The sequence below is a fragment of the Prionailurus bengalensis genome, chromosome E2, assembly GCF_016509475.1.
Source record: "Prionailurus bengalensis isolate Pbe53 chromosome E2, Fcat_Pben_1.1_paternal_pri, whole genome shotgun sequence".
NCBI classification, from domain to species: Eukaryota; Metazoa; Chordata; class Mammalia; order Carnivora; family Felidae; genus Prionailurus; species Prionailurus bengalensis.
Window position 1 is genome coordinate 28,516,631 of NC_057352.1, and position 25,067 is coordinate 28,541,697.

The window sequence follows — 25,067 nt, forward strand, 5'->3', positions numbered from 1 at the left end:
GGTTGTTTACTTGACGGGAGCTGTGCTGTGCCGTGGGGGACACAAAAAGTCGTGGTTAATAATTTTGAGCACCTAAAATAAATGTCAGGTTTGGTGTTAGGCGCCTTACACAATTTTATGTAAGCCTCACAATAACCTTGCAAGTTAGGTACCCTTAATCGCATTTTGGTTATTATGGAAATAAGAGTGTGGCGACGTTCAGTAACAATAAACGTCACTAGGCTCCGGGGAGGCTGTAATCACATTAAAGCCCAGCCTCCTTCTTCCCCGGGGGGAAAAACCCCTGACTCCGCTACTAACCCAGGTCTGGCCCCACCCCCACCATTACGCCTGCGCGCTCCCGGAGCCAGCCTCCTCCCCGCCGACACGCGGCGCGCTTGCGCACTGCTTCTCCATGTGGGCTCCGGCAGTCAGCGGGCCCGGCGGAGCAGTGGCGCCGAGAACCCCTCGGCAGCAGGACCCTGACACCAGCTCAGCAGCCTCCGCCGTCCTGCTGTTGCCCTCCTCTCTCGGTCTTTTCTCCCAGCGCACATCGCCATGGGCAAGAGCCGGACGAAGCGCTTCAAGCGGCCTCAGTTCTCTCCTACGGGCGACTGTCAGGCCGAGGCGGCGGCGAACGGGACTGAGGGAGAGGAGGACGACGGGCCGGCGGCGGAGCTGCTAGAAAAGGTGAAGCGGGGGCGCGCGGGGCTGCGAGGGGCGGGCTTCGCGCGGAGCCCCGGGGCAGCGCGGCGCGCCCCTGCCGCGGCCCCCACGCCTGCGCTGCGTCTGACACTTGCTCCTGTCCCGCAGCTCCAGCACCCGAGCGCCGAGGTCCGCGAGTGCGCCTGCGCGGGGTTGGCCCGGCTGGTGCAGCAGCGGCCTGCGTTGCCGGGCCTGGCGCGTCGGGACGCCGTGCGCCGCCTCGGGCCGCTGCTGCTGGACCCCAGCCTGGCGGTGAGGGAGACGGCGGCCGGCGCGCTGAGGTGAGCCGGGAGAGAGAGGGGTCGCGGCGGCCGGCCAGCACTGTGTGCGTGCCACGCACCGTCGATTATCTCCATGCCCTTGCCTTCGGCAGCTCGGGAGACCCAGAACTGCCCAGGGTCTCCCATTTGCAGAGGGGGGATTTGAACTCAGTCTGCAGACCCCTGAGGAGCGCACCCCTCTCCCCCAATCGCATTCCATCTGTCCAGCTGGCTGCTCCAGCTGCAAGCAGCCAACTGCCACGTATCCTCCTCCCCGCAAGGCCTAACATACATCGCTCCCTCTCCAGGAACCCCCAGAGTCCCGAGGTTCTGTGAGCTCTTCCAGTGCATGTGGCACGTGTTCTGGGTGCAGGGAGTTTGAGCAGGCAGAACATTGAGCAAGAGAGCTGAGATCCCTGCCTTCACAGAACCCGTGTTGATGAGACAAGAGACTAGTAAACAGGTAAAACAGGAAATACTAGATAGTGAGAAGTGCTATGGAGAGAAACAAGAGGATAATGAGTTGGAGGTGGGAAGTTACTTTAAGTTCTGATCTGTAGATGACACTTGATCTGATGCATCCGAGCCAGACATGAAAATCCAGGGCAAAAGCATTCCCGAAGGAGGGAAACAGCAAAGAAGTGAGGCAGCAAAGGACTTGGCCTGGTTGAAGAACAGGAAGTTTAGTGTGGCTTTGCAGGGCAGGGGTGGGTATTACAGATGAGGTTGGAGAAATGGACAGGGACTCAGTGGTGTAGGGCTAAAGGGCCTATGGTGAGCAGGAGTGGCCTGATCTAATTTACCTTTTGAAAAGGCTACTCTGGTGTCTGTGCAGAGAATGGACTGTAGAGGGGGCAAGAGTAGAAGGTAGTGTTTGCGATTCTTGCCGCTCTGTCTATATCATGTTGCATTTGGTGCTTTAGCAGGTATATTTTGTGTATCCACTGTGCTCCAAGCAGTGGGCTAGGCTGTGGGCATGTGTTAGTGAACAAGACAGATATGACTTCTGTCTTACAGCTTTGAGGCAGACAGGCATTAGCCAAATAATGATTTGGTTATAAATCATTATATATGATAGATAGATAGATAGATAGATAGATAGATAGATAGATAACTGGGGGGTTCAGAAAAGAAAGCCCTAAGGGAGGGGTGTTTGAGGTGAGCTCTAAGGGATGGATGGGGATTAGCCACATACTGGAGGAAACCACATGGAGGAAGCCCTACTCTTTCCCTGCAGCATATGTACACTGGGAGCTCCTGGAAGGTTGTGGGGGCGTTTTCTGCACACTGAGAGCTCCTGGAAGGTTGTGGGGGCGTCTTCTGATTCATCTCCGTCTTCAGTGCCTGGCACAGTGCTGTGCACTCAGAAGGCAAGCAAGCAGTGGCTTCCCAATTAAAATTCAGTTTAGCCTGGGTTGCTTCTGGGGCTGTCCTTCAGCCTCACCCTTGCTGCCCTTGGAAGTCTTGATCCCAAGAAAAGTTCCTTTCATATAAGATCATGCTGTGATTTGTTCACATTAAATAGGAAAAGTCTTCTCTCTCTTACTGCCCCTGTAGCCATGTACCTGTGTATTGTTTCAGACTTGAAAATTAAGTTGTCACATGACAAAGTCATTTGTTTACATCATGTGAAACAAGGATCAGAACAGATGAAATCTTTGGATTGATTCTGTGGCATCTTTTTTTTTTTCCTAATGTTTGTTTATTTTTAAGAGAGAGAGAGAGACTGAGTGTGTGCGGGGAAGGGGTAGAGAGAGCCAGAGGGAAACAAAGAATCCGAAGCAGGCTCCAGGCTCTGAGCTGTCAGCACAGAGCCTGAAGAGAGACTCGAACCCACGGACAGTGAGACCATGACCTGAGCTGAAGTCGGATGCTTAACCAACTGAGCCACCCAGGCACCCCTGGTTCTGTAGCATCTTACAGAAATCATATGCAATGTCATCTGGAAAACCTTAAGTATGGGTAGAAATTACATTTGAGAACTTAAAAGTGTTTTTGTGATGTGTGCTCTGAGAAAGTAAAACCTATTTTAAACTTTTTGTGTAGAAATCTCAGTGCTTGTGGAGGTTTCGAAGTTTGTGATGACATGGTGACTAAGGATATCATGACTCCTCTGGTCGCACTGCTGAAAGAGGTAGGTGGTTTAAAAAGTATCTTCATGGCAGTTTTTAATTGTAGCTTTTAGTATACGCACTTAGATTTTTTTTTTTTTTAAAGCCCTTTGGTATTAGTTATTTTGTCTTCCCTCAAAACATTCTATGGGCATTTTATTTCTTTTCCTAGAAACACAGATTTCTTCTCATTATACCAGTCTCCATTATTTTGTCCCCACTATTTTTTATTTATATGCTAGTTGGAAAAGCCCTTTCTTTTTATTTTTTTTATTTTTTTTATTTATTTATTTTTTTTAAATTTTTTTTAAAGACTTAATGTTTTTTATTTACTTTTTTTTTTACTTTTTTTTTTTTTTAACGTTTATTTTTGAGACAGAGAGAGACAGAGCATGAATGGGGGAGGGTCAGAGAGAGAGGGAGACACAGAATCTGAAGCAGGCTCCAGGCTCTGAGCGGTCAGCACAGAGCCTGACGCGGGGCTCGAACTCACGGACCGTGAGATCATGACCTGAGCCGAAGTCGGACGCTCAACCGACTGAGCCACCCAGGCGCCCCGAAAAGCCCTTTCTAAAACTATAGACTGACTCCTTTAGACCTTAAATTTTGTAAATAAAAGTAGTTTTTACATTTTTGTGTCAGGTGGTGTTTTATGTATTATTTAATCCTTCCAGCAGTCCTATTTGTAAGGTGTTACTCCTGTTTTACAGATGAGAAAACTGAGGCACGGACTAGGAATTTGCCATGAAGACTACATTAAGTTTTCAAATTTAACATCACGCCAACCTTAGTGCATGACGTAGTTGAAGGGAATAAGGCGCTCTCTTTCTCTCTAGGCTGCTTCTAGTCCACTATTCTGTATTGATACATAACTTTTATTTAAGGCTTTATAAAGAATATCCAATTTTGATGAGAGGCATCTCATCTTATTCTGTTCAGAGCATTGGTTCTGAACTGGTGGTGATTTTCCCTACAGGGGACATTTGTCAGTGTCTGGAGACACTTTTGAGGTGTTGGCTAGTGGGTAGAGGCCAAGGATGCTGCTAACATCCTGCAGTGCACATGTGAACCCCACAACAAAGAATCATCCAGTCCAAAATGTCAGCGGTACTGAGACTGAGAAGCTCTGCTTTAGAGGGGGCCATGGGCTGTGCTATAGGGCAGTCCTGCCCCGACTTCGGAGCCAGAATACATGGATCTGAATCCCAGCTTTGCCGTGTATTAAGCTACGCTTTCTGCAATCTCGTACCTCAGTTTTCCTTTTGTAGCAGAAGATTGGGGATAGTAGATCCTCTGCCTCACAGGTTATGGTCAGGATTAAATAACCTAATGTAAAAGTGCTTAGAGTAGTGCCTTGTGCATAGAAGGCCCTGTGTAGATGTTAGCTCCTATTGCGTGTTACCTTTCTGTGCCTGATTTACTGTCTTTATTGCATTAGATAAAATACTTTGTATTGATTCTACATTTTAAAGTGTTAAATGCTTTGTATCCAGTTTGCACAATGACTCGTGAACTTTTCTCATCTGTATTTCTTGCCAGAAGGGAACAGGACTGTGGGAAGGGTACTGCTTATGAGAATTTGATGAGCTCGTTAACCACTATAATTTCTGATGTTTAGTTTTTGTGGTTCTTCACTATCATTAGCCTTTTTGTTTAATTATTCTTTTGAACCAGGGTACTAATCATGATATTTGGTTGCAGTGTAGTGCCGGACTGGATTCAAATGAGATGTCTCCACAGGAAAAAAAAGATCAGAACAGAAATTCTATTGAGAACATAGCCAATGAGGCCATGAATGTGCTGTGGAATATATGGTAAGGTGCTTTCCGAACACAGCCTCCTGCTTCAACACTACTCAGGCTGCTGCTCATTCTGCAAAACTGTAGAGAGAGCTCTGTTCTCCTTGGTGGGCCTGTGATCTTAGGTGATCTAAGATCAGCCCTGCCTCCCAAGCCCTTTTCCTCATAGCATCGCTGTCTCTGTTTTTGCTTTATGACTTCTCTCCAATCATTGCTGCTGACAGAAATAAGAGGAATCGTGGCCATTACCATGTACTCTACCCCAGTTACCCTCCACTGCCCGCATACACTTGAGTGGTCATTGTCTTCAAGCTAGTCAAGCCCCTGTGCAGCAGCTGCTTCGGTCTAGCACCTGGACCAGACAGGGCCACAGACCTTGGCTGGTGCGTTATTCCTCCACCCTAGCAGTTGCCATTTGACAGGACCGCCGACGCCTGAGAAGAGCTCCCTTGGCCCCAGTAGGAAGAAGGCCATGCTCTCCATGATTGCAGCAGTGGCGGGGTGGTGTGGACTTGCTTTTAGGAATGGAAATGGCTAGAAACACTACCTGGACTTATTTTTTCCTACCCTATTTTATGTCCCACCTTTCTAACCGGATTGTGTCATAGTTCCTTATTTTCTGGTCAGCAGCAATGATACCTTCTGACCTAAAAGCACAGATGTATCTCAGAAAACAGGATTAAGTTGGATACTGAAAAGCTGCCCACACAGCAGTCTGAACGTGCCGATGATTTCATTTCAAACTAGTGGATGCATTCCACCAGAAAATTGGAGAGATCAGATTTGAGGAACTGAGCAAGTGGGTGGTTACAGTTTCCTGTACCCAGGAACTTTAGCTTATTTAATTGTTAGAAGTTTTAAAAAATTTTCTTTTTTTTTTTTTTTTTTTTTTTTAATTTTTTTTTCAACGTTTATTTATTTTGGGGACAGAGAGAGACAGAGCATGAATGGGGGAGGGGCAGAGAGAGAGGGAGACACAGAATCAGAAGCAGGCTCCAGGCTCTGAGCCATCAGCCCAGAGCCTGACGCGGGGCTCGAACTCACAGACCGCGAGATTGTGACCTGGCTGAAGTTGGACGCTTAACCGACTGCGCCACCCAGGCGCCCTAAAAAATTTTCTTTGAAAAGAGCCTGAAAAAGTAGTCTTCACAGTGTCTCTTTCCTGAATGCCTGTGAGCCCTAACAGTACCGTTTCCAGTTGTTATAGCTTTTCACAGTTTTGTCTTATGCTTCATGATTTTAAATCCTATATGTTTAAGTTGTATACATGTGTATATATTTACAATGATCTTAACGCATGTATGCCTTATATTCCTGACTATATCTGATTCTGCTGTGGCCATCTTAAGGGTAGGCTCATAGCAGTGCTGTAGTAACTAGGTGGGGTAGGTAGGTAGACAGATGGACAGAGAGTCAGGCAGAAAGTAGTTTATCTTTAGATAACAAGATTGAATTTCGTAATTTAGTCACCTCTGTTTAATAACCTGATCCGCTGTTTTATTGTATCATGTGTATATGTGGTATGAACAGAGGGATACTTTTCTCTGGAAACAGGAATAAAATTATTAAAATTACCTTTCTTTTATACCCTGTATTTCGTATACTTATTATATTTAGTTATATTTATTAATAACATTCTTAACATTAATTCTGATTTTTTTTATTAAAAGATAGTGTAGCTTCAACTATATTTATGATAGCAATTTCTCTTCTGCAGACTGCAAATTCTGCTTGCTGATTATAATAGTCTAGAAGGAGTGAATAAAATTCATTTTATTTTCTTTTAAATTTGTGCTTTTTGTTTTATAAGCATAGAGACCTTTTATCCTCACTTTATCTTACTATTACTGTTACACGGTGGAAGGAATAGTAGGCTGGACCCAAGGAACCACCACAAATAAAATGTGTGATCTTTGAATAGATCACTCCATCTTTTGGGGCCTAGGTTTCCTCCTGTATGAAATGAGGATTAGAAGTAAATGGTAGTGATTTCTAAGATCTCTTCCAGCTCTAGCCTCCTATAAGGAAACTGGCATGCAGGTAAAGAGATTGGTTAAAATGTCCTAGTGTGTTAGACATAAAAATACGGATGGCCACTTTTGTTTATGTACAGTGTGTATGAATGGGCATTGGTTTCTTCATCTATAAAAATGGTGGGTGCTTGACTCCAGTTCTTTAGTTCGTTTATAAAGCCTAATTTATCTTTTCATGAATTTCTGTGGTTGATTTCTTAATGTTAAAATGTGAATAGTAAAACTTTTTTTTCCCCCTTCAATTTAGTGAATGCAGTAGTAGAGCAGTATCTATATTCAACAAAGAAGGGTGTTTGGAGATTGTATTAAAGTATTTAAGTAGGTTTTCCACCAATGTTGACCTGGCTATTTCAGTAGGTAAGTGAAGAAAAGGTGATGATTTATTAAGTATGTATGGCCTTATTCAAAAATTTTTATTCCAACATAGCATGTTTATTCTACAGGAGTGATTTTTTTTCTCATTATATATAAATGTGTAACTCAGTTCTGTTTGTTTTGGATCTTTTAAAATCTATGATTAATACTTTACTTACTCATACAGTTTTCCTGCTCTTCACTCTGAAACGGAGGAAGGCAATTATGTGAGCAGGTGCGGTTTCTAGTGTATTACCATTCTTAGGCTTTATTAAGTCTTGAAGCTTTTATCTCCCATTTACTGAGAAGTAGTAACCCACAACTACCAGGCCTTTGAACCAAAGTTAATTGGAATCTAGACTTATTTAAATGTCTTGTACCACTATCTCATACTCCCAGCAGAACACTGATAACCTGTGCTTTTTTTGAGAGAGGAAAGTGAGTGATGGAAATTTCACATAGGTCTGCTTCCCTTCTGTGGGACAGAGAAAGCCCAGGCTGGCAGCTTCAGCAGCCTTGGCTCCCTCACTCTCTCTCTGGGGGGTGAGAGAGCCAAAGTGAGGATCCCTTATTCATTTCAGGAGACAGATTGGAGGGTGGGTGGCTCAACAGAACTCTGGGGACAGTGGAGAAATAATTGATGCAAAGCATTTCTTTTCTACCCATTATAATGACCAGGTATCCAGCTGTCCTTTTATTTAATTATGCATTTCTCCTGGCGTGGACTAAGTGTGTTTCCTCTTAGTGATGCTTCTTTTGTCTCTACTGGATACTTTTAAGAGAACAGAAAAAAAAAAATAGTGGAATCAACAATACTGGGAACAAATTTTAAATCAGTTTCTCAAAATGGAATCTTTGGTGGAAGGGTGATTTATGAGTAAATGTGGATCTTAAAAACAGTTGAACTAGGAAATATGTAGGTGGCTTTTCATTTCAGAAGACAGTTTTTCTTACAATGAGGGAAATTGACAAAAGGTAGTTAATAGCTTTTATTTATTTTTTTAATTTTTTTAATATTTATTTATTTTTGAGAGACAGAGTGAGACAAAGTGAGACTGGGGGAGGGGCAGAGAGAGAGGGAGACACAGGAGTGGAAACAGGCTCCAGGCTCTGAGCTGTCAGCACAGAGCCTGACGTGGGGCTCGAACCCACAGACTGTGAGATGATGACCTGAGCCGAAGTCGGACACTCAACCGACTGAGCCACCCAGGCACCCCTAGTTAATAGCTTTTAAAAGTAAAACTTGACTTCTGTTTTTGTATCTTTTGTAGATTTAGTTATTTAAAATTTTTTTTCTCTAATAAACTTCTAAAAGATGGATCAGAATAAAATAATTTTGAATTGTATAATAGTGTTTTATTTCCGCATTTAGCTAGATTCGTGATTTTTTAAACAAATGTCAAGTTACTTTGGTTTGAAAATCAAGCAACATTCACATGAAGTAAAGTGAACTTCTGAGACACTGTTCTTTATGTTAATATGGCTTTCTTTGCTCTTGTATTGTCTTTATGGTAGCAGCCATAGTTTCTCTAGGGTTTTGCTAAAGTGAATTTAGTTAGTCTCTTAGTGAAAAAAATTACATTTGGGCATACGTATATATATATATACGCACACACACACATGCATATTTATGGATTCGTATACAAATGTGTTTTGGGAACCAAACTAGATCACAGAAGTAGCATATATTTTGAATAATTTGGATGGGTATGGTCAGCTTTGAAATTTTGAGACCTGAAAGAAATGGGTTTGTTTGGAACACACTAAGAAAAACAAACTTGGGCTTGCTTCATCTTTGTGCTTCAGAGGTCTCTTCTGCCAGACCCGTCAGGCAATCCCAGTTGTTTTGGTACTTTCAGTTAATTATTTCTAATTTGCAAGTTGTAATCCATTATCTTGTTTTAGTACAAGGTAGGAAGTAAGTGCTAAATGACCATATGTCTATGAATACTGTAGCCATCTCTCAGTTTACTCATATTTTTATGTAAAATATTTTTTTAAGTCTTTTTTAACGTTTGTTTATTTTTGATAGAGAGCGAGCAGGGGGAGGGGCAAAGAGAGAGGGGGACAGAGGATCTGAGGCAGGCTCCAGGCTCTATGTTGACAGCCGAGAGCCTGACACAGGGCTCAAACTCACAACCTGTGAGATCCTGACCTGAGCCACAGACGCTCAACCGACTCAACCCAGGTGCCCCTAAGATGCTTTTTTTCTTAAAGAAATGTTGCTTCGCTAGAAATAAGTGCCCTAAGTTTTAAGGGCATGCTAAATTTAAAGGAAGCCAGAATGACCCCAAACCTGGGGCTTGTTCTTGACAGTGGAGCTGCTAAGAGTGTTGTCTGTGTACTGGTGTTTGGTCCACAGGCTGTTTACTACCAGTCCACTGTAAGTACAGAAATTGAGGAGAAACTTTTGTAAATGTTCATAGCAATTCCATGTTGTCACAACATTTAAGAGCCTTTAAAATTGTATTTTGTGAAAGTATATTGTATAAAGAATTAGAAATTAAGAAAAAGAAAAAAGTCTTTCACTGATCTTCGAGGAGCCTCATTTGCATGTATCATGCTTGAGGTAAAGCGTATCTATCTTACAAAAGCTACCTGTGTCTGAAGAAGTTGTAAAGATGCAGATGTTTTCTGATGAGTTAGATTGGTATAAATTACCCTAGCAGAATTCATTTGTTTCTTAATTTTTATCTTTATAGCATATTGTTTGCAGACAGTGACTGAAGATAACCCAGAGTTACTGAACTCTTTCACTGCCCCAGCATTGCATGTACTGGAGTCAGCAATGCTTTCTCCTGTCAGTTCCATGGACTACATTCTGTTAAAGACATTGGTGGCAGGTAAAATTTAGCCATTTTGCGACAGTGTCCTTTTTTAGTAATATGTAATGGGTAGAGATGGGGGCCAAAATTCAATCATTCGTTCATTTCACCACATCAGGACTTTCCGGTATATGTCTGTTCTGAAAATTTAATATTTAAGTGGAGATTCAAGAGGTTATGCATAGGGGTGCCTGGGTGGCTCAGTTGGTTGAACATATGATTCTTGGTTTCAGCTCAGGTCATAATCTCATGGTTCGTGGGCTCCTGATAGCATGGAGCCTGCTTGGAATTCTCTCTCTCTCTCTCTCTCTCTCTCTCTCTCTCTCTCTCTTTCTCTCTTTGTTCCTCTCCTGCTCATGCACTCTCTTTCTTTTTCTCTCTCTCAAAATAAATAAATAAACATTAAAAAAATTACATGTAACGTAGAATTTGCCATCTTGACCATTTTTAAGTGTGCAGTTTAGTAGTGTTAAGTACATTCAACGTTGTTGTGCAACCAATCTCCAGGACTTTTCATCTTGCAAAAGTGAGGCTCTGTACACATTGGACAACTCCCCATCTCCCCCTCCTCCCGGCCCCCAGCAACCACCCGTCTACTTTCTGTTTCTATGAATTTGACTTCTTTAGGTGCCTCATATAAGTAGAATTATACAGTATTTTTCTTTCTGAAGCTGGCTAATTTATTATTTTATTAAAACATTTTTTTTTAATGTTTATTTTTGAGAGATAGAGAGACAGAGCATGAACACGGGAGGAGCAGAGAGATAGGGAGATGCAGAATTAGAAGCAGGCTCCAGGCTCCGAGCTGTCAGCACAGAGCCCGACACGGGGCTCAAACCCACGAACCGCGAGATCATGACCTGAGCCCAAGTCGGATGCTTAACCGACTGAGCCACCCAGGCCCCCTGTTTTATTATTTTAAAAAAATTAAAAAAATTTTTTTTAAAGTGAGCTCTCCACCCAACATGGGACTTAAACTCATGACTCCAAGATCAAAAGTAACAAGCTGTACCAACTGTGACTAATTTCATTTAGTATAACGCCCTCTGAGTTCATCCATGTTGTAACATGTGCCAGAATTTCCTTCCTTTTTGAGGCTGACTACTATTCCACTATATGTATTTATCACATTTTGTTTAACCATTCATCCATGGTTGGGCACTTGGGTTTGTGGCTGTTGAGTAATGCTGCTGTGAATATGGGTATACACATATCTGTTCGAGTCCCTGCTTTCACTTCTTTTGGGTAGGTACCAGGAAGTATTTTTATTTTAACTGACTAACGAGTAACAGGTGGCTCCTGTTCTGTAGAACCTGCTCTCTGGTTTTTCCATGAGACCTTGGAATTTTAGTACATTTAATTCTACTCCTGGAGTATAAGAAGCTGCCTAGGAGGGCAGCTCAGGTTAAGATGAAAGAGAGTGGGCAACTTAATTTGTCATTTCAAGTGAAACCTGATCAGCCTTCTCTTGGTCTGTTGCTGTGTGGTGTATCAGAGAAAGGCATTGAGTGCCAAGGAAGGGAGATGATTGCGGAGGATGGTAACAAAGAGAGCTGCCTCTGTGCAAAGCTTTTGTGTGTGTGTGTGGACATTTAATAAAAACTAAACAGGGGTGGAGGAGGGTTTGACATTTTTTGAAATCCCATCTGAGCTTAAAGAACCAATCTCATGGAAACTGGATTTAATAAAAGCTTTCACAGGGGATTCCTTATGTGCATTTCTCCCCCTCCCCTCCCCCCAGGAACAGTTTGGAACCTAAAAGACATTATTCCATCCAAGAGTCAGGCAGAAATCATAAATGCCATACTGAAGATCTTATCGGAAGTGTTGGAAGTGGATGCTGGTGAAATAGTTATTCAAATGAAGGAGGCCGAAACTCAAAGGTTAAAAGCGGCAGCAGAGACGGAGGAGATACGAGAGAATGCCAATGGTGACCATCTGATTGAAGACGATGAAATGGAAGAAATTCCTCATAAAAGAAAAGTCAGAAGGAAAACTTTCATTTCAGATTTACTTCCAGTAAGTCAGATTGATGCTTGCAATCCTGGATTAATACAGCTGTTTTCTTTTAATAGGTCGCCAAAGCTTTGCAGAAAAATGTTACAGCAAAATTAAATATGAAGTGAACTCCAGTAAAAATCAGTCCTTTTTCCCCATCGACTCTCATGGTCACATTATAAATCTACTCCCAAAGGGGGAAAAGAAATCTCCTATCTAAAATTAAACTTTTATATACAGAATATTTCAAAGAGGGGATAGACCCATCCTTTTAGAACACTTTAAATAGCATGCAGACACCTTCCTAACTCCTGTGTCTCCCCTCTTTGTTACATATTTTGCCAGACTATCTTCAAACTAAAGGAATTTTTACTTTGGCTTGTCCCTTGCATTCTTGTCTCTTTTTAGTATTTATCCTTAAAAATAGCAAGCCCTCGTTTGCCCACTGCTGCTGGGCAGAGAAGGTTGGGTGCTTATGAGAATTGATGGGTTTTAGGGTTTGCCGAACGGGTGGTTGTGACATGCTTGTGTCGGAGTAAAGGTGAGCAAACTTAGGTGCAGGGAGCATGTCAGCGGAGCCGGTCAGCAGAGATGCAGCCATACCTTGGAAAAACATTTCCCCCAAGGAGGAGAGCAGGGTGGACAGCAGGTTGGCTTTCTTCATTCAGGTGCACATTTTCTGTGCTCCTGCAGTGTGCCAGGCACCATGCCAGATGCTGATGCTAGAAAGACAAGACATTTTCATCTTAAGGGACCTTCTCCATCTTGGGAGGACAGACCCATAATTAGGATGTATTATAATATGCCGTGCCAGGAGCAGTGATAGGGCTGTGCACAGATTTCTGAGGGAGTAGTGTTTTATAGAGAGGCACACCAGATCTATGGCCCTGATGGGAGAGGAGAGGAAGAGGTAGTCAGAGCAGGCTTTTTGGACAGAACACCTCACTGTCTAGGATGGGGAAGGAACAGCATGACGAAAGCAGGTTGGTGTCGTTAGGGGGCCTGGAGGCAGGGGAGATCAGTGAGGCTGCTGGCTTTCTTCATTCCGAAGGAGGAGGATGAAGCCTGGGCCAGGAGAGTGCTATTTCCATTCCCTCACACTTTCTGCAGTTCTGCATGTGGCTTGTCCCGATTTGTATAAAGTGAACTGAAACTGAGAGCTGTCTTTAGTCAGTGTCTTAGAGTTTTGAGAAGTTGGTGCCCAATAAAAATTCTCTAAATGGAATATACCTGAAAAGAAATATAACAGTATCTTACTTTCCTGGGTTCACAAAGTCTTGTAAAGCACGGATCGGTGCTACTTTAGCGAAGTCAAAATGTTGTAGCTGGAGCTACTCTCCCGCCCCCGTGGCTAGCCCTTAGGTACACAGCAGCGCGGTGAGTTGTGGGGCCAATATGAAAGTGAGAAGCCTGGAGCTGCTTGCAAACATAAAGTCGCTTCAAAATCATGGCACCCCTTTTGGTGCAGGCAGGCACATATTTGAACCCCAGATTTCTTTTTTGTCTGTAGTCTGAGTATAATTTAAAGCCAGTAAAACAAGATAGAGAAAGGCATAGCCGTGTGCCTTATCCTCGCAAAGGGGTATTTATAAAGAACCCTAGGAACATTTTTCTGTTCAGTTGTCACGGGAAGGGTCAGTCCTGGATCTGGGACATACATGGCTTCCATCTGGGGAAAGTGACAGATCAGGGCTTAGAGGCTCTTATGCAGCCGTGGTATTGTGCTGACCTTATCCCAACCTGTGCACACAGACCACGTTTTACCACGACAAATGCCCGTCAGCAGAAGCCGAGATTACAGGTGGGCTGTCAGGGAACCCTGAAATACCTGAAACCCCTCCCGGGGAGCGGGAGAACAGCACCCTGGAGTTCTCCACCCTCAGCCTTGCTTCCAAGGGACTCCTAGGGGGAGAAGGTGGGGACTGAGATCCATGTCTACCAAGACAAAAGTGCCATGGTGTAAAAAATGTTGATATTTAACTGTTATTTAGGCACTTACTCTCCCAGCTATTATTTAAAAATAGAACATTGGTGCTTATAAAATGCAGTGTTTTCTCATAACAAAACTTGTTTTTTAAAGTCTATTAACATAACCCAGTAGACAGGATGGTTAACACGCTGGTCAGCCAGCCAGTGTTTAAGTGCCAGTAGGGTGCTGGGCATCATGCTGGTATGTGCCAGGAATATAAAGTGTGTAATGCTTGTCGGCTCTGGTCTTTCTCACTGCCCGGTGGCTGGTGCAGGAGTCCTTCGGGATCAAAACCTTTAATCACATCATTTAACTTAAGAAGGTATGGCCACAAATATGTAGAGAAGGAACCAGCCCAAGTTGTTGTTTTAGCATAGGCAGAACTAGAGGAGTCCCTCGCCCAGCTTCCACAGTTATCAGTGATCAAATCATAGTCTGTTTTATTTCATCTATTTCCCCACCTTCTCTCCCATCTCAGTGCTGAACATTTTGAAGCAAATCTCAGATGTCATAACATTTCATCTAGATTGGCTCTTTATGTTAGTTTGATGACAGTAAGAAGCAGGGAACTGTTCTGAGCAAGAGAATTACATAAAGAAGTAGAACTTAATTTCAGGATTCTTCTGAGTCAGATCTTCATACATCTCAAGGGAATGGGAGCTCAGCAACAACATATCTTACTTAACTTTGAGTCTACTCTAATAAATGTTTACTTGAACATCATATGCACAGCAGATAGGAATAATTTTCATGTACATTCTTGCCAGTGATAAAAGGAATACAAATGGAGGGATTCCTAAGCTACATGTTTTAAATTAACACGTTGCTTTTAAAGTAATTACTAATAAATGTATTATCTTTTATTATTTTAAATTTATTACTATTTTGTTTTTGTTGTAGATACTTATTTAAAAATTTTTTTTTTATTTTGAGAGAGAGAGCACAAGCTGGGGAGAGGGGCCGAGAGAGAGGGAGACAGAATCCCAAGCAGGCTCTGCACCATCAGTCTGATGTGGGGTCTCAAACCCATGAACCATGAGGTCACAACCTGAGCCAAAGCTATGAGTTGGATGTCTAACTGACTGGGTCACCCAGGTGCCCCAGATTTCACTTTAAGGAACCTCTACATCCAGTGTGGGGCTTGAGCTTACAACCCTGAGATCAAGAGCTGTATGCCGTACTGACTGTGCTGGCCAGACACCCCTATTTATTATTCTTTAATAATAATTTTGAACATTGGCTGGCTCAGTCAGAGGAGCATGTGACTCTTGATCTCGGGGTCGTGGGTTTGAGCCCCACATCAGGTGTAAAGATTACATAAATAAAACTTTAAAAAAATAAAAATAAATAATTTTGAACATGGTTCAAAATTACAGTCAAATCATTGTACAAGAAGTTGGTGGGAGATTGTAAATCAGTATGAACCTTTTTGAAGGGAAAATAGGAACATGTCACAGGATCTGTAGATGTCCCTTTGACCCAGTAAATCTGAGGAAATGTCGTATCCCAGTAACCTGTAATATTCCAAATTAGTGGAATGCTTAATAAATGATAGTGTATCTGTTAAATAGAATACTGTAGAGGCATTGAGAAGGCAGTTAGAAACCTGTTGAAATTGGGAAGCATTCAGACAATGAAATACACGTTATTTTTAGCTTACGCACTCTTCTGGAATATCAGTGTAGCTATTTCACTTTTCATAGGTAACTTGAGAATTAAGGTCATGTAAATTTATACAGCCCATTTTAAGAATAGTAATTGATAAGTTCATGTTAATTATTTCCAGAAGAAAAAAGTTCTCCCCTTTTTTCAGTCTTAAAGAAATGCTTTATTGCGGTCTTCAAAAAAGCCAGGAAGCAAGCCTGTCTGCGTATACGGGCTTGTTAGTAATTCTTGTTAATGCAGTCTTTTCCAAGAGGACGTGTAAGCATCTAAAAGCAGGTTTGTTGTGGATAAGTGCCTGGTCTCTGAAATGAGCTCTTGTTTTAATCTTAGTGGGCTGAGCTCCTTCTTAACACATTAGATTAAGTTTCAGGGTGAATTCAGTTCAGAATTCCTGAATATTTACCTCTTCTCTGCAGCTAACTAAGCAACACTTAGAGAACAGCCATTCAGAGAGATGGAAGCACAGTTATCAGTGGCCTGCTGCACAGTGCCAAGAGGAATCATAATGCTTATTTGTACTTGAGCACGTTAGGACTTTTCTTCTGGCTGCCCCATCCCCCAAGCGCTCTAGTCCAAGGGTAGAAATCATGTAGTAGGCTTTAACTAAGGACATCCACGTGAAAATATTTTCCCAAACATTGAGAGTTGGTTGGTTGATTTTTTTTTTTTTTTTTTTTTTTAAAGCCCACTGACAAGGAACTGAGAGAAGCCATAGCATTGTTGACAGCTCAGCAGACTGCTCTGGAAATTATCGTCAACATGTGCTGCAGTGAAGGTTTGTCACCAGTTCACACTGAGACATTCTCCCCCTGGACTGAAAGGGCAGCTTCCATGAGGATTTTCTTAAATATTCCAATTATGTGTGGTTCGCACTCTTCCCAGATCCCTCCGACGATGAGTGGGAAGAGCTTTCTAGCAGCGATGAGAGTGATGCATTTATGGAGAATTCCTTCAGCGAGTGTGGTGGCCAGTTGCTCTCTCCCCTCTGCCTCTCCCATGAGGTTCACACTGCTTTCACCAACTACCTCATCCCAAAGAAGGTAGTCTGTTTTAAGTCTAGCCTCATTCTGGAGCATGGGGAGGGCTAGCTATTCACTGTGTATGGGAAAGAGGTTTGCTCACACTGTAGGTAACTGGCAGGAAGCAAGCTAGGACTAACGGTACCGGGAGTATGAGGAACAGTAAGTAGGTCCTCACCATGTCTGACCATTTCACGTAGAGGTAACATGTTGGGATTTGAAAAAGGGATCTTGTGTAAAATGACACTACTCTTTAACCTTTGCTTTACTGCCTTCTTTTAAATCTAGATTTTTGAGAAAACTGCCTTTCCAAACAGCATTGCAGTTGACCTATGTTCTAGAAGTCCCACTTGGAAATCTTTGGTTAGAAAGTAAGAACTTTTCTATTTTCAAAACTATTTGTTATTATGTGATTATGTGAAATGATGGGCCTTTAAATAGAAGATGCTGACTCCCCCCAGATTCAAGAGTTCTATTCTTATGTGTATTCCCTAGAAAAAGGGGTGCATATGTGCACTAAGCCATGAGAATGTACATGGCAGTGTGGTTCATAGTTGCCCCAACCTGCCAACAACCTCAGTGTCCATCAGCAGCAGAATGGATAAATAAATTTTGACATAATCATGCAGCAGAATATGTACAGCACTAAAAAAATAAAAATAAAAATAAACCGAACTGGAACATTGAGCAAGAAGGCAAGGCACAAAAGAATAATCACACTGTGATTCCACTTTTACAAAGTTCAAAACCTGGTAACACTTAACTGTTTTGTCTCAAGAGACATACGTAGGTGATAAACCTATAAAGAAGAGCAAGGAAATGTTTACCATAAAAGTCTGGATAGTGGTGACCTTTAGGGGTCAGAGAGGTGGGGCGTGATAGGGAAGGGGTAGATGGGCTGTGGGGGTGCTGGCGGTGTTTATTATCTGGGTGCACAGTGTTTGCTTTATAAAATATGAATAAACTATTAAACTCTATATATGTGTTGAGCATTTTACGTATGTTATATTTCACAGTTAAAAATAGTTCAGATGCTGCTGTGCATAAAAATTTTTCTAAAGCAGATTCCCTGTGACTCATAAGTAATTGTGCCGCGAGCCCTGAGTGCTCAAGCAATTTGATTAGGTAGATAAACAGTTCACCTTAAGATTCTTTGTTAATAGCCATATACCTTCTGCTTGCAGATATTCCCAGCTAGAGCCTGAAGCTTAGGTGGAAAGTTAATGCTGGATTCTGTTGGATAACAGACCGCATTAGGGAAACAGACCTCATTTTTTTCGCTTCCTTTCCAGGATGAACACTATTCAGTGCAGAGCCCTCGTGTGTCTCCAGAGTCTCGTATCCCTCCTGGATGTGGACCATCTGGGGGGAGCCGCAGCTCTTCAGACACTTGCACAACATCTGTCACAGCTGCTTTTTTCGCAGCCAGGTAAATATTTAGGCCTCATTGCAAAAGACTGTTTGGATCAAGCAGAATTTTGAAGGGCCAGGAACTTGGACTTTGGCATCGTACTGTGTTTGTCATCCAACCTGAAGAAACCTTTCCCAAGCACTAAGAGTCATATTTATAGTTGCCAGAGGTATAGGGTCCAGCCCATATGCTGGTTTATGGGTTGTATTTGTTTTATTATTAAGATTTCTTGCATCCAGTTATGTCACGCCAATAAGGGTGAATCACAAATATCGTAAATATTAAGCCCCATTAAGATATTCAGGTAATTCTCTAGTCTTTCTTTTTCTTTCTTTTTTTAAGCATTCTTTTTTTTTCTTTCTTAGATTTTTTTTCTTTTTTATTTTTATTTGAGAGAGAAAGAGCAAGAGGGAGAGAGGGGCAGGGAGAGAGAGAGAGAGCGAGAGTGAGTGAGAGAGAATCCCAAGTGGGTCCATATTGTCTGCACAGAGCCCGACCCAGGGCTTGATCCCACAATCCTGGGATCATGACCTGAGCCAAAATCAGGAGTCAGACGCTTAACTGAGTGAGCCACCTGGCCACCCTATTTAGTCTTTATTTTTCTTCATTTTTCTTCTTAAACATAAAACCATTGATTTATATTTGATTGGGTAATCTATACATGTATCACAGAATTCACAAGTTACTACAGGACATAAAGCAGAGAGCCTCCCTCCTTTTCCTCACACCACCCAGTTCCTCTCCCAGAGTCCATCACTGTTACCAGTTTCTTGTGTGTTCTTCCAGAGAAATTCTCAATATCAAATATGTATATGATTTGAAAAAAAAGTATATACATGTGTTCTTAAGGCAAATGGTAGACTACCAGATAACAATACCGTACCCTGCTTTTTTCTAACACATTTCTATTTTCAAATACCTTTGCATGGTAAGAGGTATTACCAAGGTCTCTAATATGGATCAATTTCATTTGTACATAGAGACCTAGGGAGATGCCATATGTAGTTAACTATTTTTTCTAAGTGACCTAGCTGTATAAGGGTTAATGCATGTTCTTCTAACAGATTTTCATAGTTTGTGGTAGTAGAATCTCATTTGACTTGGTCACATGACAGTATAGCAGCTCAAGCCAAACAAACAATGAGAGACTGAGAGGGAGGGAAAAATAGTACTTTATGTAGCAAAGGAAAATTCTCCACATTGCCCTACTTAACATGTATGTCTGCAGTGAGAGTAATTTGGGAGATAAGAATTTGCTGCTCTCAGATCCTCAATTTCAGAGTGTCTTTAGGGAGTTTTTGAGGGTAAACTTGAAGATATATAATATTTGCTTTCTGTACTAACCTTAGAATTTAACCACCAAATAAGATGTAACCTCGCTGTGTTACCATTGGTGTATTACTCACAAATCTCATTGTAAAGTATTTACTTGACGTATCTCTCCTCTTTTTAGACACACCATTAAGTCAAGAGCTGAAACTCCTAGGGGCACCAGGCTGGCTCAGAGGAGCATGTGTCTCTTGATTTGGGGTCATGAGTTTGAGCCCCATGTTGGGGGTAGAGATCACTTATATAAATAAGACTTCAAAAAAAAAAAGTTGAAACTCTTAAAAGATCAAAACATGGTCGATTTTGACTACATGCAAGTGTCTGTATAAACATTCATTCGAGAGTTGCTCCCCAGTTCTTTGTTTTAAAGATTTTTAAATTATCATTATTTTTAAATATTTTATTTTTAAGTAATCTCTCCACCCAACATAGGGCTCAAACTCAACCCCGAGATAAGAGTCATTTGCAACTCTGATTGAGCCAGTCAGGTACCCAATTCCCAGTTCTTTTAGACATCTATTTTGCACTCCATCAAGTTAATACGAGGTGCTGTGGTTTTAATAGTGCATGTTTCAGAAGTTCTACGTCATTTTTAAAAATTGAGTAAATGTTCAGAAACCCGTATATAGTTATTCTGTCTCTCCTGACCTTCCAACATTAGTTAGTCAGCAGATGTAATTTTCCAGTGATCTCAGGCTGTGCATTCTTTCACCGGTGCGATCATGTGAAAACTGTGCCCAGCCACACCTAACACACGATATGGACAGGACTGGGCAAGCTACAGAAGTGACTTGTCAGCGTGAGGTGGCCAGATAACTGTAGCTTTTTTTTTTTTTCTTCCCCCAATGTTTGTTTATTTTTGAGAGACAGACACTGAAAATCCTGAGCAGGCTCCATGCTGTCAGTGCAGAGCCTAATGTGGGGCTCGCACTCACGAGCCGTGAGAGTCATGACCTGAGCCAAAATCAGGAGTGGGAAGCTTAACCAAATGAGCCACCCAGGCGCCCCCGCCGTAGCTTTGTGTTTGTCTCCCAGTCTTATGAACCAGGCGGAGATTTGGATGGTGTTGGGGGGGGGTGGTCACTGGAGAGGGGGATATTTTATCTGACTTTTGCTGACATTGTGGCTCCTGTCAGCCCAGCTGAATGTCCCATGGTAGGGGAGGGAGGGGGCTACTGTTGCTCAGGCCCTCTCCCATCCACCCATTCACATGGGTGCCCTGTAGGGAGCCGGGCCAAATGGGATTGTGCACAGCCATGCTCCCAGGGGAGCATGACCTATCCAAGCCTATCACTGCTTCTAATACCTGCCTAACCGCAGGGGATCCTATCTGCCTCACTGGCAGAACAAACTGTCATGTCTTGCCTCTGAGCCATTTTTTCAGTGGGAATCCAGTCAAGGAACTGGAAGCCCCATCTCCAACTAGCAGAAAGAGTTTGTTTCACTTGAGTAAGTGCACATATGCTGTGCCTCTGCTGTGCAGAGAACAGGTATGCTTCTCCCAGTTCAGCTGGCTATTTGTGGTCCCTGATGCTTGCACATTTATTACCTGGAAGATCACAGGAAAATGAGACTAAGTTCAGCCTTGGAAAAATAATGGGAAGTTTCTGAACTGTAGGAAACTAGAATTAAACGCTTTAAGTAAATTCCAAGTTCAGGGGTATTGTTGACATAACCTTTTCTTATCAGAATGAAATTTTTGATAGAGGATAATTGCTTGTATTTAGAGATGGTATTCTAAAATTCCTTTTAAACAGAGATTTATTAAGTTACATAACCTTGTGGGTTTTAGGTGGGTGGTTTGAACTGTTATTGGAGAATTTTGTGGAGGATGGGGCTAAATGTCTCTAACTCCTTGTGTTATTATTTCTGAACATTAAATATATGAGGATCATACAACTCTGCCTAACTTATTTTACTTTTTAAAAAATTTTAAATGTTTTTACTTATTTTTGAGAGAGAGAGAGTGCAAGCGGGGGAAGGGCAGAGAGAGAGGGAGACACAGAATCCAAAGCAGGTTTCAAGCTCTGAGCTGTCAGTACAGAGCCTGATGTGGGGCTTGAACTCATGAACCGCAAGATTGTGACCTGGGCCGAAGTCACTCACTCAACTGACTGAGTCACCCAGGTGCCCTTAACTTACTTTACTTTTAATGCTGAACTACGGTTCTGGGGGGTGCCTGGGTGGCTTAGTCAGTTAAGCGTCCAACTTCAGCTCTGGTCATGATTTCACGGTTCATGAGTTCAAGCCCCACGTGAGGCTGTGTGCTGACAGCACAGGGCCTGCTTGGGATTCTCTCTCCCTCTCTTTCTGCCCCTCCCCCGCACTCTCTCAAATAAACTTTCAAGGAAGGAAGACAGGGAGGGAGGGAAAGAAGGCAATTGAAAATCAGTCTGAACAATTCACCTAAATAAAATTTGCTGCTTAATTACTTGTGAGTTGATTATTTACCTGCATTAAGATGTGCTACAAATTCTTACATGCCGAACAAAGTTGAGGGGGAAGACATTTTAGTAACCTCTTTTGTTTAACTTCTATTGACCTTTACTTAATTTCTTCAACAATACCATATTTGTTGACTTTTTACTGGGAATTTCTCAGAAAGGCAGGGTAGTTTGAAATTCCTTTCCCAAAATGGATAAATGACCAGAAATGTGAATTAAATAAAAGTCATCCAAATAATAATCCTTAATTTAGGGAAAGTATAAATTGCACATAATGTAAAATAGTAGTGTGGTTTAGATTAGTGTTTTGAATCTAAAGTAATGGTTATTTTTCTTAGAATGGAAGATAGAAAAAAATTGTTTTGAGTGTGTTCTAGTTTGTATTCAGTTATTTCTTTTTAAAATTTTTTTTTTTTTTTAACATTTATTTATTTTTGGGACAGAGAGAGACAGAGCATGAACAGGGGAGGGGCAGAGAGAGAGGGAGACACAGAATCGGAAACAGGCTCCGGGCTCTGAGCCATCAGCCCAGAGCCCGACGTGGGGCTCGAACTCCCGGACCGCGAGATCGTGACCTGGCTGAAGTCGGCCACTTAACCGACTGCGCCACCCAGGCGCCCCTTCAGTTATTTCTTCATGATGTTGTTTAATTGTTTTATGTGCAGTTCATGAGTGTCTAGGGCTACACTTAATACCTGTAATCAAATATAAATATAACTTACTTTTCAGAGCCAGTATGGTGACTTTTTGAATTTTATTAGTAATGACCTTACACCGATTTTTGAGTGCCTTTTAGGTGTTAGGCTGTATGAGCAAGGCCTTATTACCCCACCCTCCTGATAAGGAAGCTGAGATTTAGAGAGGTTGAGGAACTCCTTCTGGGGCATTCATTTCTTTAGCTATATTTATTGAACGCTTTATGCCATGTTCCACTCTCCAGGTCTGAGGGATCCAGGCGTGGATGAGATAAGCAAGACTACTGTGCTCACGGAACTTACAATCTCAGAGATTTAATGTAATTTTATCTAGGAAGAAAAATGACAGCATAATTGGTTCAGGTGCCGTATTAGATGGGTTTACGTTGAAAGGCCTCTCCGAGGAGGTAACATTTGACCAGAGGCCAACATGAGAGGTCATATAAAGTCAAAGGCAGGATTCCATCCCAGGTCTGTCTGATCCTAAAGCTTAGTGTATGTTCTGTGAAACTTACAGGAACTCCCTACTTCAGTACGTAACATATATCTGAAAAGGAAGGTCAAAAAAATAAAATACGCAGATTTGATTCAAATCTATGCAGAAGCTGGCACGTTCTCATGCAGGCAGTCCAGAAAAGGGCATTGTTTGGAACCTTTCTAGGGCCCCAGGCAGCAGGAGGCAGAAAGCCAAGGTATCTGTTACCATATAGCAAAGCACCCCAAAACTTTGTGGCTTAAAACAATACTCATGAGTTTTTCTCAGGGTTTCTATAGGTCAGAGATGGTTTGTCTCTACTCCACAATGTCTAGGCCAGGGGTTCTCAACTAGGGGCAATTTTTCCCCACAGGAAACATTTGGCAATGTCTGGAGGTATTTTTTGTTCTTATAACTTGGGGGTTGCTGCTGTTATCTAGAGGGGAGAAGCCAGGGATGCTGCTCTTATACCCTACAGTGTAGAAGGGACCCCAAAGAATTGTTTGGTCCAAAATGTCCATGGTGCTAGGGTTGAGAAACTCTAGGGTTTCTGCCAGAAAACTGGAAGGCAGAACTTCTGAAGTCTTGTTCACTCATACGTTGATAGTTGGCTCAGGGGCTGTCAGCCGGAACACCCATAGGTGACCTCTTCATATGATCTAGGCTTCCTTATAACATGGTGGCTGGGTTCCAAGGGTAAGAGTTGAAAGAGAAAAAAGAGCAAACACATGTGAGTCAGGTGCAAGCTGTGGTGCCTTTTAGGACCTAGCCTGTCGTGTTCATGTGTCCTGTTGCTTATAGAAGTCACAAAGTCCCCCCCAGATTCAAGGGGAGGGGAAATAGATTTTACATCTTTATGGGATGTGGCAAGGCTTGGGAAGATCATGCAGAAATGGAAGTACCATTGTGGCTATTTAATATATAACCTACCACAGCAGGGGCTCCTGGGTGGCTCAGTTGGTTGAACGTCCGACTTCAGCTCAGGTCATGATCTTGCGGTTTGTGGGTTTGAGCCCCGCGTCAGGCTCTGTGCTGACCGCTCAGAGCCTGGAGCCTGCTTCGGATTCTGTGTCTCCTCTCTCTGTCCCTCCCCCATTTGTGCTCTGTCTCTCAAAAATAAATAAATGTAAAAAAAAAAAAATGTATAATCTACCACAGCAAATCCATCACTTTCCCTTCCCACCTAAGACGTTAGAGAGCTAGCCTGCCTGGGTGACCCACACCCTTCTGTATAACTGTAAACATAATTGTTTGTTGCTGTTGTTCCATTTGTCCTGTGTCGGAAGAAGGGACAGTAAGAAAAGAGTAAAAGTGAGCAGGAAGGGGAAGGGGAAGTTGGGTCAGTCAAAACCATAGAAACCATTGAAGCCATGGAGGTGTAGTGGCCTAGCCCTGTGTAAACAACAGTTGTTGACTATGTAGTGGACTTAGGTCAATGAGGAAGTACTCTGATTTGGGAGACATCTCCATGCTAGTTCTGCCTAGCACCGTGATGGCAACCTGTGAAAGGTTGAATTCCGTCTACGAAGGCTAGCTCAGGCTTAGCACGTGCTAAAGAAGGAGATCAAATGAAAATCCAGTGTCTGGAAGGCAAGGACTATCCGTAGAATGCTCCCTTGTTATGATTATTTCAATTGTGGACGTCTTTTCAAACTCAAGTATGTAGCTCACAAAGAACTGTGGAAATTCGGGCTCAATATCAAAAGTGTTAATTATAATAGCATATATTAAGATTTAACATGTGGTGTTTTGATTGTTTCTTTTCCTACAAAGTAACTTATCTTAGAGAAAGACAAATGTGTATTTCACTTTTGTGTTTTAGATTTTGCTAAGCATGTTGACTTTCTAGAAGCCATAAGTAGTGCCTTGAGGGCCCTTTTGCAAACAATGGCCTCCAAGAACATTTCTCAGGTAAGATTCTTAAAAATTTTTATATGAAACCAGCAAAGATTCTGCATTATGGAGGCAAAGTTAATAACTTTTTTTTTTTAAGTAT

The 25,067-nt window shown here is 42.4% G+C and overlaps 1 protein-coding gene across 4 annotated transcripts in view; it reads left to right on the forward strand.

The window, feature by feature from the left end:
• The first annotated feature begins 341 nt into the window (after window positions 1-341).
• The window catches only part of HEATR3 (HEAT repeat containing 3), a 69,967-nt gene continuing 45,241 nt past the window's right edge, over window positions 342-25,067 (forward strand). Inside the window, exons 1-12 of one of the 4 annotated variants that reach the window (XM_043599158.1) lie at window positions 342-669; window positions 793-965; window positions 2,991-3,078; window positions 4,757-4,869; window positions 7,135-7,244; window positions 9,944-10,084; window positions 11,808-12,085; window positions 16,383-16,473; window positions 16,581-16,738; window positions 17,006-17,088; window positions 18,010-18,146; window positions 24,894-24,982. In XM_043599158.1, coding sequence (XP_043455093.1) covers window positions 538-669; window positions 793-965; window positions 2,991-3,078; window positions 4,757-4,869; window positions 7,135-7,244; window positions 9,944-10,084; window positions 11,808-12,085; window positions 16,383-16,473; window positions 16,581-16,738; window positions 17,006-17,088; window positions 18,010-18,146; window positions 24,894-24,982 — 1,593 coding nt within the window. In that variant the 5' untranslated portion in view covers window positions 342-537. Of the gene's footprint in view, window positions 670-792; window positions 966-2,990; window positions 3,079-4,756; window positions 4,870-7,134; window positions 7,245-9,943; window positions 10,085-11,807; window positions 12,086-16,382; window positions 16,474-16,580; window positions 16,739-17,005; window positions 17,089-18,009; window positions 18,147-24,893; window positions 24,983-25,067 lie in introns of those variants that run through there. The other 3 variants (XM_043599159.1, XM_043599160.1, XM_043599161.1) reach the window with 3 other exon arrangements.